We start from the raw sequence: 15,967 nt of genomic DNA, 5'->3' as shown, positions 1-15,967 counted from the left end.
CACCAGCTCCCCTCCCCCCCAGCTCACCAGCCCCCCCCCCCCCCACAACCACCAGCTCATCAGCCCCCCCCCCCAACCACCAGCTCATCAGCCCCCCCAACTCATCAGCCCCCCCCAACTAATCAGCCCCCCCCCAACCACCAGCTCCTCAGCCGCCCCCCCAACCACCAGCAACCCCCACCGCCAGCTGATGAGCCCCACAACCGCCAGCTCCCGTGCACTATGAGACTCTCCAGCATTAACCCCTTCTGACCATTTTCTTTTACAGTGTATTAATTCTAGGCTCGGTACAATGTAACAAACCATCAGCTGTGAGCAGCATTAGGTCTGGATCTTCCATTTACTGAGAACAAGCAGAGATACTGAAAACAATGAGGAACTGACAGACGGCAGAATTGTGATTGCAGCTCTGGAGTGAGTGGAGGCCTCACCTTGAAGTACTGCGTCCCTCGCTCCTTCACTAGCGCCCCCTGCTCCAGCTTCTCGTCAGAGTTCATCTCCCAGGATTCCTTGGCCTGAGGAAGAAGAGTAGATCCATTTAAAAGGGAAAAGCCCAAAAATAAACATGGCTGCTTTGCAGCGCCCCCTTCCCCCTGCAGTTTGTGTCTGGTATTGCAATGTGGCTGCAGCACCTCACCCCCCCTGGCGCTGTTCCTTCTCCTGTTTCTGCCCCTTTAATTCTCCGGTGACCCCCGGTTGCCCCCCCGTATTACACAAACCTTTTCGAAGCTCCTCAGTTTGACCTCGTATTGGAGCTCGGCGTTGGGTGGGACGCGGAACGGTTCATAACCGGTAGAGTCAAAGCCGTACCTAGAGAGCAACAACGGCATAAAGCAAGAACGCTGCAAAACGGTCTGTTACTTTACGGCTGCCGGCCCTTTAAATGGACTTACTTGGGCTTCAGGTGCAGCACGGCCTCCTCGCCTTTCTCCATCTGCTGCAGCGCCGTCTCCACACCCGGGGGGATCCCGAGACCCTCGCCCTCCCCAACCTCAAACTGCAGCTGCCGCTCGTCAAACACACGTCCGTCGTGAGACCCCTGAAGATGCACTGTAATAGAATGGAAACCATCAGTAAGCAGGTCCATGGTGACGGTTCCTGACTGCAGAGCCGGTGGGCACTGAGGGTTAACCCCTTCACCCCCCGGCCACTAAAAACACCCTAATGACCGGGCCATTTTTTGCAATTCTGACCAGTGTCACTTTGACAGGTTATAACTCTGGAACGCTTCAACGGATCCTGGCGATTCTGAGATTGTTTTTTCGTGACATATTGTACTTCATGTCAGTGGTAAATTTAGGCCGATACTTTTTGCGTTTATTTGTGAAAATTTAGGAAATTGTGCGAAAATTTGGAAAATTTCGCAATTTTCAAACTTTGAAAATTTATGCCCATAAATCTGAGAGATATGTCACACAAAATAGTTACTAAATAACACTTCCCACTTGTTTACACCAGCGCAATTTTCAAAAGAATTTTTTTTTTCGTTAGGAAGTTAGAAGGGGTCAAAGTTCATCAGCAAATTCTCATTTTTCCAACAAAATTTACAAAATATTTTTTTTAGGGACCACATCACATTTCAAGTGACTTTGAGAGGCCGAGGTGACAGAAAATACCCAAAAGTGACCCCATTCTAAAAACTCCACCCCTCACACTGCTCAAAACCACATCCAAGAAGTAAACCACATCCAAGAAGTTTATTAACCCTTTAGGTGCGTCACAGGAACCAAAGCAATGTGGAAGGAAAAAATGAAAATTTTACTTTTTAACACAAAAATGTTACTTTAGCCATAAAATTTTCATTTTTACAAGGGGAGAAAAGAGAAAGTGCACCCTACAATTTATTGTGCATGTTCTCCTGAGTACGCTGATACCCCCATATGGGGTAAAAATCAATTGTTTGGGTGCACGGCAGAGGTCGAAAGGCAAGGAGCGCCATTTGAATTTTTGAACACAAATTAGCTGCACTCATTAGCGGACGCCATGTCGGGTTTTTGAAGACCCCCTGAGGTGCCTAAACAATGGAGCTCCCCCACAAGTCACCCCATTTGGGGAAACTAGAGCCCTCAAATAATTTTTCTAGATGTTTGGTGAGCACTTTGAACACCTGGGGGCTTCACAGAAGTTTATAACGTTGAGCCGTGAAAAGAAAAAACATTTTTTTTACCACAAAACTGTTGCTTCAACTAGGTAGCTTTTTTTTATTCACAAGGGTATCGGGAAAAAATGCAACATAAAAATGTATTGTCCATTTTCTCCTGAGTACGCAGATACCTCATATGTGGTGGAAAGTAATTGTTGGGCGCATGGCGGGGCTCAGAAGAGAAGGAGCGCCATTTGACAGCAAATTGATTGGAATCATTAGCGGACACCATGTCACGTTTTAGACCCCCCCATGGTGCCTAAACAGTGGAGCCCCCCCACAAATTACCCCACTTTGGAACTAGACCCCTCAAGGAATTTATCTAGATGTTTAGGAGCCCCTTGTACCCCAGGGGCTCCACTGAAAGTCGATAACGTTGAACCGTGAAAATTATTTATTTTTTTTTTTAAAAAAATTTTTTAAATTTTTGCAGCAACTAGGTAGCTTTTTTTTTTTTCTTTTTACAACTGTATCAGGAAAAAATGCACCATAAAACGTATTGTGCAATTTTTCCAGAGTACGCAAATACCTCAACATGTGGTGGAAATCAATTGGTTTGGGCGCACGGCGGGGGCTCAGAAGACAAGGAACGCCATTTGACTTCTCAAACGCACAGACGCGGTGCACTGATCGGCCGCTGCAGGAGGCACGGTCGGATGAGATACAAAAAGCGCTGGGGATACGGAAAAAAAAAAAAAGTCACGCCAAAAATTGAGCAGGGATGTTGATCCGCGCTCAGCGGGACGCACGGGACAGATGCGATACTTTTTTTTCCGTATCCCCGACGCTTTTTGTATCGCATCAGTCCGTGCGTCCCGCCGAGCGCTGATCAGGGATGCACATAACGGATCGGCATCCCTGCTCAATTTTTGCCGTGACTTTTTTTTCCGTATCCCCGATGCTTTTTTGTCACGCCAAAATTGAGCAGGGATGCCGATCCGTTATGTGCATCCCTGATCAGCGCTCGGCGGGACGCACGGACAGATGCGATACAAAAAGCGTCCGGGAATACGGGAAAAAAAGTCCCGCCGAAAACTGACCATGGATGCAGATACGTTATCTGCATCCCTGATCAGCGCTCGGCGGGACGCACGAGGTGTAAAAATGGACAGGGGATAGAGGAAAAAAAGAAAAAAAAAAAAAAGAAAGTTATACTCACAGTACCCAGAGGATTAGCAGGAGGAACAGAAGGCAAGGAACAGCTTTACAGCAGCAGCCAGCAGGCAGGAAGTTGGACAGCTCAGCAGAAGACCCAGGAAGGAAGGACCCCCAGCGATGGAGGCAGATGTGATCGGCCGGTGAAGACAGGTAAGGAGGACGTCGGGGGGACACCAGAGGGGGAACGGGGGACAGCAGAGGGGAGATACCGGAGGAGCTGCAGAATAGAGATCACGGGGGAGGCCGGCAGACTGGGATGTCGGGGGGGGGGCAGATCGGGATGTCGGGGGGGGGGGGCAGATCGGGATGTCGGGGGGGGGGGGCAGATCGGGATGTCGGGGGGGGGGGGGGCAGATCGGGATGTCGGGGGGGGGGGGGGGCAGATCGGGATGTCGGGGGGGCAGATCGCAGGGGGCAGATCGCAGGGGCCATTACGGGAGCGCGCGAGGAGCAATCACAAGGGCGCGCAGGGGCTGCAAGGTGAGCACAATACTCGCCGCTCCGTGACGTGACAGCAGCGGCAGCAGCGTTGTGTGGTTCCACTAGTACCAGCCAGTGCTGCACGCAGCAGACATGTTGGGGGTGGGTCCCCAGACTAGCACAGGCCTGGGGAGGGCGGCCACCGGCAGATCAGACTGCCCCACTGCACACTGATTGGAGCGATTGCGCGTCATAGCACGATCGCTCCAATCAGTGCTGCAGGGGCTGGGGGCGGCATGTTTGAGGTCCACCTATGATCTGCTGTAGCTTCTACAGCGTCTCATAACCGGATCTCACAGTATCGACACTATTTCCGGCATTATTTTTTACCGAATCAGTGCGAAAGATGTGGTTGGCGGTTCAGATTTGAACAGCCAATCACATCGATCGTCGATGGGGGGTGGCGATGCCACCCCCCCTGGGGTGAAGCAAAGGTCCCCTGCTGTAAGAAACAGCAGGGGGACATCATTTGAAAGCCCGTTGCTATGGCCACGGCAATCAAATGAAGTTTAGGCTGTAAAATTACGTCCCTGGTCGTTAAGTCACGTTAAAATAGGACAATTTTACTGCCTCGCGGTCGTGAAGGGGTTAAAGGGGCATGAGCTGTGGGGACCGACTGTGTGTGCTATAACCAGCAACATTCACTATTACTAATATTTAAAGGGAACCAAACATCAGGATTTTGGTCCATAAGCTACAGCCAGTGCTATACTGGCACTATCTGCGTCTGAGTTGGCGGCCTGCACATAGCGCTTATCTCCAGCGCCATGTTCCTGAAGCCCTCCTTACCCTGCTAATCTAATCATCTGACGGAGCTGCGGCGCATTGGCCCTCGCATCCTCTGCTCTCGTGACCGCGGAAGCACGCGCGGTCACAACAGCAAGGAGAACAGCTGATTGGAGGAAACCGTCGCAAGCCCCAAGACACCTGCCAGCGCCAGGTTGCAGAAGACAGAAGACCAGGATCGTGGAGGGGTGAGAGGGAGTAATAAACATGGAGTCTCTAATGTGTGTATTTATTTATTTCTAATAAAATATGTTGTCTGTGTGGTGTCTTTTTTTTTTAACCCTTTATTGGAGATTCTTAATGGCCGGGTCAAACTTGGCCTGACATTAAAGAATCTCGGGCTCCTTAGCTCCTTATTACGCAGCGTGGTCACCACCCGCCATCAGGGCCGCTGGAAGAGTTGGAGACAGCGCCAGAAGATGGCACTTTTATGAAAGCGCCATTTTCTGGGAGGCTGCGGACTGCAAATCACAGGGGGGGGGGGGGGAGGGCAAAAAGCTTGGGCCACCCTGCACTATGGATTGCAGTCCCCCAGCTGCTAGTTGTACCTGGCTGGATACAAAAATTGAGCGAAGCCCACGTCATTTTTTTTTTTTTTTTTAATTATTTAATGAAATTCATGAAATAATTAACAAAAGGGCTTCCTTATATTTTTTGGTTCCCAGACAGGTAGAATAGGCAGCTGGGGCAGCCCGTACCTGCCTGCTGTACCTGAATAACATACAAAAATATGGCAAAGCCCACGTCTTTTTTTTTTTGGGCAAAAAAAAAAAGGGCTTCCCTTGATTTTCCATTGCCCAGTGAAGGGAACACAAAGCAGTGGGGGTTAGCAGCCAGTAGCTGCTTGGGTTACCCTTAGCTAGCAATAGAAAACGCAAGCAAAAGCCCACGCAATTTTTTTTTTTTTTTAATGAATTTAAGAAAACAAAAAAAATGACGTGGGCTTTGCCATAGTTTTGTATGCTAGCCAGGTACAGCAGGCAAGTACGGGCTGCCCCCAACCCCCAGCTGCCTATTTCTACCTGGCTGGGAACCAAAAGAAGGGAATTTTGTTACTTACCGTAAATTCCTTTTCTTCTAGCTCCTATTGGAAGACCCAGACGATTGGGTGTATAGCACTGCCTCCGGAGGCCACACAAAGCAATTACACCAAAAAGTGTAAGGCCCCTCCCCTTCTGGCTATACACCCCCAGTGGGATCACTGGCTCACCAGTTTTAGTGCAAAAGCAAGAAGGAGGAAAGCCAATAACTGGTTTAAACAAATTCACTCCGAAGTAACGTCGGAGAACTGAAAACCGTTCAACATGAACAACATGTGTACCCGAAAAACAACCAAAAATCCCGAAGGACAACAGGGTGGGTGCTGGGTCTCCCAATAGGAGCTAGAAGAAAAGGAATTTACGGTAAGTAACAAAATTCCCTTCTTCTTCGGCGCTCCATTGGGAGACCCAGACGATTGGGACGTCCAAAAGCTGTCCCTGGGTGGGTAAAGAATACCTCATGTTAGAGCTGCAAAGACAGCCCTCCCCTACGGGGAGGCAACTGCCGCCTGCAGGACTCTTCTACCTAGGCTGGCGTCCGCCGAAGCATAGGTATGCACCTGATAATGTTTGGTGAAAGTGTGCAGACTCGACCAGGTAGCTGCCTGGCACACCTGTTGAGCCGTAGCCTGGTGTCGCAATGCCCAGGACGCACCCACGGCTCTGGTAGAATGGGCCTTCAGCCCTGATGGAACCGGAAGCCCAGCAGAACGGTAGGCTTCAAGAATTGGTTCTTTGATCCATCGAGCCAGGGTGGCCTTAGAAGCCTGCGACCCTTTGCGCTTACCAGCGACAAGGACAAAGAGTGCATCCGAACGGCGCAAGGGCGCCGTGCGGGAAATGTAGATTCTGAGTGCTCTCACCCGATCCAACAAATGTAAATCCTTCTCATACCGATGAACTGCATGAGGACAAAACGAAGGCAAAAAGATATCCTGATTAAGATGAAAAGAGGATACCACCTTCGGGAGAAACTCCTGAATGGGGCGCAGCACTACCTTGTCCTGGTGGAAGACCAGGAAGGGAGCCTTGGATGATAGCGCTGCCAGCTCAGACACTCTCCGAAGAGATGTGATCGCTACCAGAAAAGCCACTTTCTGTGATAGTCTAGAAAGTGAAACCTCCCTCAGAGGCTCGAAGGGCGGCTTCTGGAGGGCAACTAGTACCCTGTTCAGATCCCATGGATCTAACGGCCGCTTGTACGGGGGTACGATATGGCAAACCCCCTGTAGGAACGTGCGCACCTTAGGAAGGCGTGCCAAACGCCTCTGAAAAAAGACGGATAGCGCCGAGACCTGACCTTTAAGGGAGCCGAGCGACAAACCTTTTTCTAACCCAGATTGCAGGAAAGAAAGAAAGGTAGGCAATGCAAATGGCCAGGGAGACACTCCCTGAGCAGAGCACCAGGATAAGAATATCCTCCACGTTCTGTGGTAGATCTTAGCAGACGTGGGCTTCCTAGCCTGTCTCATGGTGGCAACGACCCCTTGGGATAATCCTGAAGACGCTAGGATCCAGGACTCAATGGCCACACAGTCAGGTTCAGGGCCGCAGAATTCCGATGGAAAAACGGCCCTTGGGACAGTAAGTCTGGTCGGTCTGGTAGTGCCCACGGTTGGCCGACCGTGAGCTGCCACAGATCCGGATACCACGCCCTCCTCGGCCAGTCTGGGGCGACGAGTATGACGCGGCTGCAATCGGATCTGATCTTGTGTAGCACTCTGGGCAAGAGTGCCAGAGGTGGAAACACATAAGGGAGCCGGAACTGCGACCAATCTTGCACTAGGGCGTCTGCCGCCAGCGCTCTTTGATCGCGAGACCGTGCCATGAAGGTTGGGACCTTGTTGTTGTGCCGGGACGCCATGAGGTCGACGTCCGGCCTTCCCCATCGGCGACAGATTTCCTGAAACACGTCCGGGTGAAGGGACCATTCCCCTGCGTCCATGCCCTGGCGACTGAGGAAGTCTGCTTCCCAGTTTTCTACGCCGGGGATGTGAACTGCGGATATGGTGGAGGCCGTGGCTTCCACCCACATCAGAATCCGCCGGACTTCCTGGAAGGCTTGCCGACTGCGTGTCCCCCCTTGGTGGTTGATGTATGCCACCGCTGTGGAGTTGTCCGACTGAATTCGGATCTGCCTTCCTTCCAGCCACTGCTGGAAGGCTAGTAGGGCAAGATACACTGCTCTGATTTCCAGAACATTGATCTGAAGGGTGGACTCCTGCTGAGTCCACGTACCCTGAGCCCTGTGGTGGAGAAAAACTGCTCCCCACCCTGACAGACTCGCGTCTGTCGTGACCACCGCCCAGGACGGTGGTAGGAAGGATCTTCCCTGTGATAATGAGGTGGGAAGAAGCCACCACTGCAGAGAGTCCTTGGCCGTCTGGGAAAGGGAGACTTTCCTGTCCAGGGATTTTGACTTCCCGTCCCATTGGCGGAGAATGTCCCATTGAAGTGGGCACAGATGAAACTGCGCAAACGGAACCGCCTCCATTGCCGCCACCATCTTCCCGAGGAAGTGCATGAGGCGTCTTAAGGAGTGCGACTGACTTTGAAGGAGAGCCTGCACCCCAGTCTGTAGAGACCGCTGCTTGTCCAGCGGAAGCTTCACTATCGCTGAGAGAGTATGAAACTCCATGCCAAGATACGTCAGTGATTGGGTCGGTGACAGATTTGACTTTGAGAAGTTGATGATCCACCCGAACGTCTGGAGAGTCTCCAGTGCAACAGTCAAGCTGAGTTGGCATGCCTCTTGAGAGGGTGCCTTGACCAGTAGATCGTCCAAGTAAGGGATCACAGAGTGTCCCTGAGAGTGCAAGACTGCTACCACTGCCGCCATGACCTTGGTGAACACCCGTGGGGCTGTCGCCAGACCAAATGGCAGAGCTACGAACTGAAGGTGTTCGTCTCCTATCACGAAGCGTAGAAAACGCTGGTGCTCTGTAGCAATCGGCACGTGGAGATAAGCATCCTTGATGTCTATTGATGCTAGGAAATCTCCTTGAGACATTGAGGCAATGACTGAGCGGAGGGATTCCATCCGGAACCACCTGGCGTTCACATGCTTGTTGAGCAGTTTTAGGTCCAGAACAGGACGGAATGAGCCGTCCTTTTTTGGCACCACAAAGAGATTGGAGTAAAAACCTTGACCTCGTTCCTGAAGAGGAACAGGGACCACCACTCCTTCTGCTCTTAGAGAATTCACCGCCTGCAGAAGGGCATCTGCTCGGTCGGGATGTGGGGAAGTTCTGAAGAACCGAGGCGGAGGACGAGAACTGAACTCTATCCTGTACCCGTGAGACAAAATGTCTGTTACCCACCGGTCTTTGACCTGTGGCAGCCAAATGTCGCAAAAGCGGGAGAGCCTGCCACCGACCGAGGATGCGGAGGGAGGCGGCCGAAAGTCATGAGGCAGCCGCCTTGGAAGCGGTACCTCCGGTTGCTTTCTTGGGGCGTGAGTGAGCCCGCCAGGAATCAGAGCTCCTTTGCTCTTTCTGAGTCCCTTTGGACGAGGAGAATTGGGGCTTGCCCGAGCCTCGAAAGGACCGAAACTTTGACTGCCACTTCCTCTGTGGAGGTTTGCTTGATCTGGGCTGGGGTAAGGAGGAGTCCTTACCTTTGGACTGTTTAATTATTTCCGCCAATTGCTCACCAAACAGTCTATCTACAGATAGCGGCAAGCTGGTTAAACATTTTTTAGAAGCAGAATCTGCTTTCCATTCCTTTAACCACAAGGCCCTGCGCAAAACTACAGAGTTGGCGGATGCCATTGAGGTACGGCTCGTAGAGTCCAGTACCGCATTGATAGCGTAGGTCGCAAACGCAGACATTTGCGTAGTTAGGGACGCCACTTGCGGCACTGCTGGACGTATGAGAGAGTCCACCTGTGCCAGACCAGCTGAAATAGCTTGGAGCGCCCACACGGCCGCGAATGCTGGAGCAAACGACGCGCCGATAGCTTCATAGACAGATTTCAACCAAAGGTCCATCTGTCTGTCATTGGCATCTTTAAGTGAAGCCCCATCCTCCACTGCAACTATGGATCTAGCTGCAAGCCTGGATATTGGAGGGTCCACTTTTGGACACTGGGTCCAGCGTTTGACCACGTCAGGGGGAAAAGGATAACGTGTATCCTTAAGGCGTTTAGAAAAACGCTTGTCCGGATAAGTATTGTGTTTCTGGATGGATTCTCTGAAGTCAGAGTGGTCCAGAAAAGTACTCAATTTACGCTTGGGATACAGGAAATGGAATTTCTCCTGCTGGGCAGCTGCCTCCTCTGCTGAAGGGGCTGGGGGAGAAATATCCAACAGCCTATTGATGGCCGCTATAAGGTCATTTACCATGGCGTCACCATCTGGCGTATCCAAATTGAGTGCGGTGTCAGGACAAGACTCCTGATCACCCACCTCTGTCTCATCATATAGAGACCCTTCTCGCTGAGACCCTGATCCGCGTGATGACGTGGAGGGTCTCTCCCAGCGAGCTCGCTTAGGCGGACTGGGACTGTCATCGGAGTCAGAGCCCTCAGCCTGTGATGCCTGGGACCCCCTTGAATTACGGATTAATTCCAGGTGAGGGGGGCCGGGGAACATAGACACAGCGGTGTCCATGGTCTGAGCAACTGGCCTGGACTGCAAGGTCTCCAGGATTTTTGTCATAGTAACAGACATTTTATCAGCAAAGACTGCAAATTCTGTCCCAGTCACCGGGGCAGGGTTCACAGGCGTCTCTGCCTGGGCTACCACCACCATAGGCTCTGGCTGACGAAGTGCCACTGGGACTGAACATTGCACACAATGAGAGTCGTTGGAGCCTGCTGGTAGATTAGCCCCACATGCTGTACAAGCAGTGTATACAGCCCGTGCCTTGGCACCCTTGCGTTTTGCGGATGACATGCTGTTGTCTCCTCAAAGCAATATAGGGTGTACAGCCAAGAAGCGACCTTACAGTGCAGTACACAAATATAACACTGTGGCACTAGTGGGGCCGCACGTATGTGCTGCTTACCGCCCGCTTAGCGCGGGTGTGTGGTCGCCAGAAACCCCTAGCCTGGGTCCCTCAGAGCCTGCGTCCGTTCTCCAGCCAGACTGCATGTGTATAATGGCTGCCGGCGTCCTGGGGAGCTGCAAGCCTGGGGGCGGGCCTAGGGCGTGCACAGAGAAAAAGCGCGAAGCCTGTGTCCTACTGTGCTCAGTGAGAGGGCTGGAGCATGTAAATAAGGCTCCAGCCCTCGGCGCTGCCGATTGAACAACGTCTCTCCCCTACCCTGATTGACAGGGTGGGGGGCGTTAACGAAGCGGAGCTAGGCCGCAGAAAACCGGGGACTAAAGTTAGAAGCGCCGCCGCCGTAAAAGCGCGGTCGGCGCGTCCCCGGCGCACTACAAGTCGCAGCTGCGCCGCCGCTCCAGGGGCGGTCGGCGCGGCGATCCACACACATAAAGTCCCCCAGTAATCTGCGGGGACTATAAGCCCAGCGCACAGCGCTACAGTCCCCGGCGCACTAGCACACCCAGCAAGCCTGGGGTGTGTGTGGCCTGCCATACGGGGACACAGAGTACCTGAAAGTTGCAGGGCCTTGTCCCTGAACGGCACTCCCCGCTCCACATCCAGCAGGTTCTATGGGTCTGTGGATGGAGCCCGGCCTCAGGGCTTGGTGGCCGGTAAGATCCCACTTCCTCAGAGCCCCTCAGGGGGATGGGGAAGGAAAACAGCATGTGGGCTCCAGCCTCCGTACCCGCAATGGGTACCTCAACCTTACAAACCACAAGTGGGGTAAGAAGGGAGCATGCTGGGGGCCCCATATGGGCCCTCTTTTCTTCCATCCGATATAGTCAGCAGCTACTGCTGACTAAACAGTGGAGCTATGCGTGGATGTCTGACCTCCTTCGCACAAAGCAGAAAACTGGTGAGCCAGTGATCCCACTGGGGGTGTATAGCCAGAAGGGGAGGGGCCTTACACTTTTTAGTGTAATTGCTTTGTGTGGCCTCCGGAGGCAGTGCTATACACCCAATCGTCTGGGTCTCCCAATGGAGCGCCGAAGAAATATAGGGAAGCCCTTTTTTTAATTTCATGAAATAATTAAAAAAAAAAAAAAAAAAAAAAAAGTGACGTGGGCTTTGCTCAGTTTTTGTATCCAGCCAGGTACAACTAGGCAGTTGGGAACTGAAATCCGTAGCGCAGGGTGGCCCAAGCTTTCTGGCCCCCCACTGCGAATTGCAGTCCGCACCCGCCCCAGAAAATGGCGCTTTCATAAAAGCGCCATCTTCTGGCGCTGTATCCAACTCTTCCAGCGGCACTGATGGCAGGTGGCACGCTGGGTAATAAGGGGCTAATACCATCTTTGTTTTACCAGCTGATATAAAGCCCGAGATTCTTAATGTCAGGCAAAGTTTGACCCGGCCATTAAGAATCTCCAATAAAAGGGTTAAAAAAAAAAAAAAAAAAAGACTACACAGAGAAGAAGGGAATTTTGTTTATTTACCGTAAATTCCTTTTCTTCTAGCTCCAATTGGGAGACCCAGACAATTGGGTGTATAGCTATGCCTCCGGAGGCCACACAAAGTATTACACTAAAAGTGTAAAGCCCCTCCCCTTCAGCCTATACACCCCCCGTGCTGCCACGGGCTCATCAGTTTTGGTGCAAAAGCCCGAAGGAGGAAAAAATTATAAACTGGTTTAAAGTAAATTCAATCCGAAGGAATATCGGAGAACTGAAACCATTCAACATGAACAACATGTGTACCCGAAAAAAACAAAAATCCCGAAGGAAACAGGGCGGGTGCTGGGTCTCCCAATTGGAGCTAGAAGAAAAGGAATTTACGGTAAGTAAACAAAATTCCCTTCTTCTTTGTCGCTCCTTCTTGGGAGACCCAGACAATTGGGACGTCCAAAAGCAGTCCCTGGGTGGGTAAATAATACCTCATAATAGAGCCGTAACGGCTCCGTCCTACAGGTGGGCAACTGCCGCCTGAAGGACTCGCCTACCTAGGCTGGCATCTGCCGAAGCATAGGTATGCACCTGATAGTGTTTCGTGAAAGTGTGCAGGCTCGACCAGGTAGCTGCCTGACACACCTGCTGAGCCGTAGCCTGGTGTCGCCAGGCCCAGGACGCTCCCACGGCCCTGGTAGAATGGGCCTTCAGCCCTGAGGGAACCGGAAGCCCCGAGGAACGGTAAGCTTCGAGAATTGGTTCCTTGATCCACCGAGCCAGGGTTGACTTGGAAGCTTGTGTCCCTTTACGCTGGCCAGCGACAAGGACAAAGAGTGCATCCGAGCGGCGCAGGGGCGCCGTGCGGGAAATGTAGAGTCTGAGTGCTCTCACCAGATCTAACAAGTGCAAATCCTTTTCACATTGGTGAACTGGATGAGGACAAAACGAGGGTAAGGAGATGTCCAGATTGAGATGAAAAGTGGGCAAGGCAAATGGCCAGGGAGAAAACCCCTGAGCAGAACACCACGACAGGAATATTTTCCACGTCCTGTGGTAGATCTTGGCGGACGTTGGTTTCCTAGCCTGTCTCATAGTGGCAATGACCTCTTGAGATAATCCTGAAGACGCTAGGATCCAGGACTCAATGGCCACACAGTCAGGTTGAGGGCCGCAGAATTCAGATGGAAAAACGGCCCTTGAGACAGCAAATCTGGTCGGTCTGGCAGTGCCCACGGTTGGCCGACCGTGAGATGCCACAGATCCGGGTACCACGACCTCCTCGGCCAGTCTGGAGCGACGAGGATGACGCGGCGGCAGTCGGCCCTGATCTTGCGTAACACTCTGGGCAACAGTGCCAGAGGAGGAAACACATAAGGAAGCCGAAACTGCGACCAATCCTGAACTAAGGCGTCTGCCGCCAGAGCTCTGTGATCTTGAGATCGAGCCATGAATGTTGGGACCTTGTTGTTGAGCCGTGACGGCATTAGGTCGACGTCCGGCATCCCCCAGCGGCAACAGATCTCCTGAAACACGTCCGGGTGAAGGGACCATTCCCCTGCGTCCATGCCCTGGCGACTGAGAAAGTCTGCTTCCCAGTTTTCTACGCCCGGGATGTGAACTGCGGATATGGTGGATGCTGTGGCTTCCACCCACAGCAGAATCCGCCGGACTTCCTGGAAGGCTTGCCGACTGCGTGTCCCACCTTGGTGGTTGATGTAAGCCACCGCTGTGGAGTTGTCCGACTGAATTCGGATCTGCTTGCCTTACAGCCACTGCTGGAACGCTTTTAGGGCAAGATACACTGCCCTGATCTCCAGAACATTGATCTGAAGTGAGGACTCTTGCTGAGTCCACGTACCCTGAGCCCTGTGGTGGAGAAAAACTGCTCCCCACCCTGACAGACTCGCGTCCGTCGTGACTACCGCCCAGGATGGGGGTAGGAAGGATTTCCCCTTCGATAATGAGGTGGGAAGAAGCCACCACCGAAGGGAAGCTTTGGTTGCCTGAGAGAGGGAGACGTTCCTGTCTAGGGACGTCGGCTTCCTGTCCCACTTGCGTAGGATGTCCCATTGAAGTGGACGCAGGTGAAACTGCGCGAAAGGGACTGCTTCCATTGCTGCCACCATCTTCCCCAGGAAGTGCATGAGGCGCCTCAAGGGGTGTGACCGACCTTGAAGGAGAGATTGTACCCCTGTCTGTAGTGAACGCTGTTTGTCCAGCGGAAGCTTCACTATCGCTGGAAGAGTATGAAACTCCATGCCAAGATATGTCAGCGATTGGACCGGTGTCAGATTTGACTTTGGAAAATTGATGATCCACCCGAAACTCTGGAGAATCTCCAGAGTAACGTTGAGGCTGTGTTGGCATGCCTCTTGAGAGGGTGCCTTGACCAGCAGATCGTCTAAGTAAGGTATCACCGAGTGACCCTGAGAGTGGAGGACCGCAACTACTGTAGCCATGACCTTGGTGAAAACCCTTGGGGCTGTCGCCAGGCCGAACGGCAGTGCCGCGAACTGAAGGTGTTCGTCTCCTATGGCGAAGCGCAAGAAGCGCTGATGCTCTGGAGCAATTGGTACGTGGAGATAAGCATCCTTGATATCGATCGATGCTAGGAAATCTCCTTGGGACATTGAGGCGATGACGGAGCGGAGGGATTCCATCCGGAACCGCCTGGTCCTTACGTGTTTGTTGAGCAGTTTTAGGTCCAAAACAGGACGGAAGGACCCGTCCTTCTTTGGAACCACAGACAGGTTTGAGTAGAAACCGTGACCCTGTTGCTGAAGAGGAACCGGGACCACCACTCCTTCTGCCTTCAGAATGCCCACCGCCTGCAGAAGAGCCGCGGCTCGCTCGGGAGGCGGAGATGTTCTGAAGAATCGAGTCGGAGGACGAGAGCTGAACTCTATCCTGTAACCGTGAGACAAAATGTCCCTCACCCAACGGTCTTTTACTTGTGGCAGCCAGGTGTCGCAAAAGCGGGAGAGCCTGCCACCGACCGAGGATGCGGTGTGAGGAGGCCGTAAGTCATGAGGAAGCCGCCTTAGTAGCGGCACCTCCGGCGGTCTTCTTAGGACGTGATTTAGACCGCCATGCGTCGGAGTTCCTCTGATCCTTCTGCGGCCTTTTGGACGAGGAGAATTGGGACCTGCCCGCACTCCGAAAGGACCGAAACCTCGACTGTCCCCTCCTCTGTTGGGGTGTTTTTGGTTTGGCCTGGGGTAAGGATGTTTCCTTTCCCTTGGATTGTTTGATGATTTCATCCAATCTCTCACCAAACAAACGGTCGCCAGAAAATGGCAATCCAGTTAAGCACTTTTTGGAAGCCGAATCTGCCTTCCATTCCCGCAGCCACAAGGCCCTGCGTATTGCCACCGAATTGACGGCTGCAACCGCCGTACGGGTCGCAGAGTCCATGACAGCATTAATAGCGTAGGACGCAAATGCCGACGTTTGAGAGGTTATGGACGCCACCTGCGGCGCAGACGTACGTGTGAGTGCGTCAATTTGCGCCTGACCAGCTGAGATAGCTTGGAGTGCCCATACGGCTGCGAATGCTGGAGCAAAAGACACGCCGATAGCTTCATAGATGGATTTCAGCCAGAGCTCCATCTGTCTGTCAGTGGCATCCTTGAGTGAAGCTCCATCTTCCACTGCAACTATGGATCTAGCCGCCAGTCTGGAGATTGGAGGATCCACCTTGGGACACTGAGTCCAGCCCTTGACCACGTCAGGGGGGAAAGGGTAACGTGTATCCTTAAGGCGCTTGGAAAAACGCTTATCTGGACAAGCTCGGTGTTTCTGGACTGCCTCTCTGAAGTCAGAGTGGTCCAGAAACATACTCTTTGTACGCTTGGGAAACCTGAAACGGAATTTCTCCTGCTGAGAGTCTGACTCCTCCGCCGGAGGGGCTGAGGGAGAAATATCCAACA

At 52.5% G+C, this 15,967-nt stretch overlaps 1 protein-coding gene across 1 annotated transcript in view; it reads right to left on the bottom strand.

Annotated features, from left to right (window-relative positions):
- FKBP4 (FKBP prolyl isomerase 4) overlaps positions 1 to 15,967 on the bottom strand; it is a 28,369-nt gene that overhangs the window by 3,514 nt on the left and 8,888 nt on the right. The window contains exons 5-7 of the mRNA XM_075343070.1: positions 894 to 1,050; positions 720 to 810; positions 432 to 515 (exon numbers count right to left, since the gene is read on the bottom strand). Coding sequence (XP_075199185.1) covers positions 432 to 515; positions 720 to 810; positions 894 to 1,050 — 332 coding nt within the window. The remainder of the gene's footprint in view (positions 1 to 431; positions 516 to 719; positions 811 to 893; positions 1,051 to 15,967) is intronic.

The sequence above is a fragment of the Anomaloglossus baeobatrachus genome, chromosome 4 (assembly GCF_048569485.1).
Source record: "Anomaloglossus baeobatrachus isolate aAnoBae1 chromosome 4, aAnoBae1.hap1, whole genome shotgun sequence".
Lineage (NCBI taxonomy): Eukaryota > Metazoa > Chordata > Amphibia > Anura > Aromobatidae > Anomaloglossus > Anomaloglossus baeobatrachus.
Note: the sequence above shows the minus strand (reverse complement) of the source record. Positions and strands in the feature narration are given on the sequence as shown.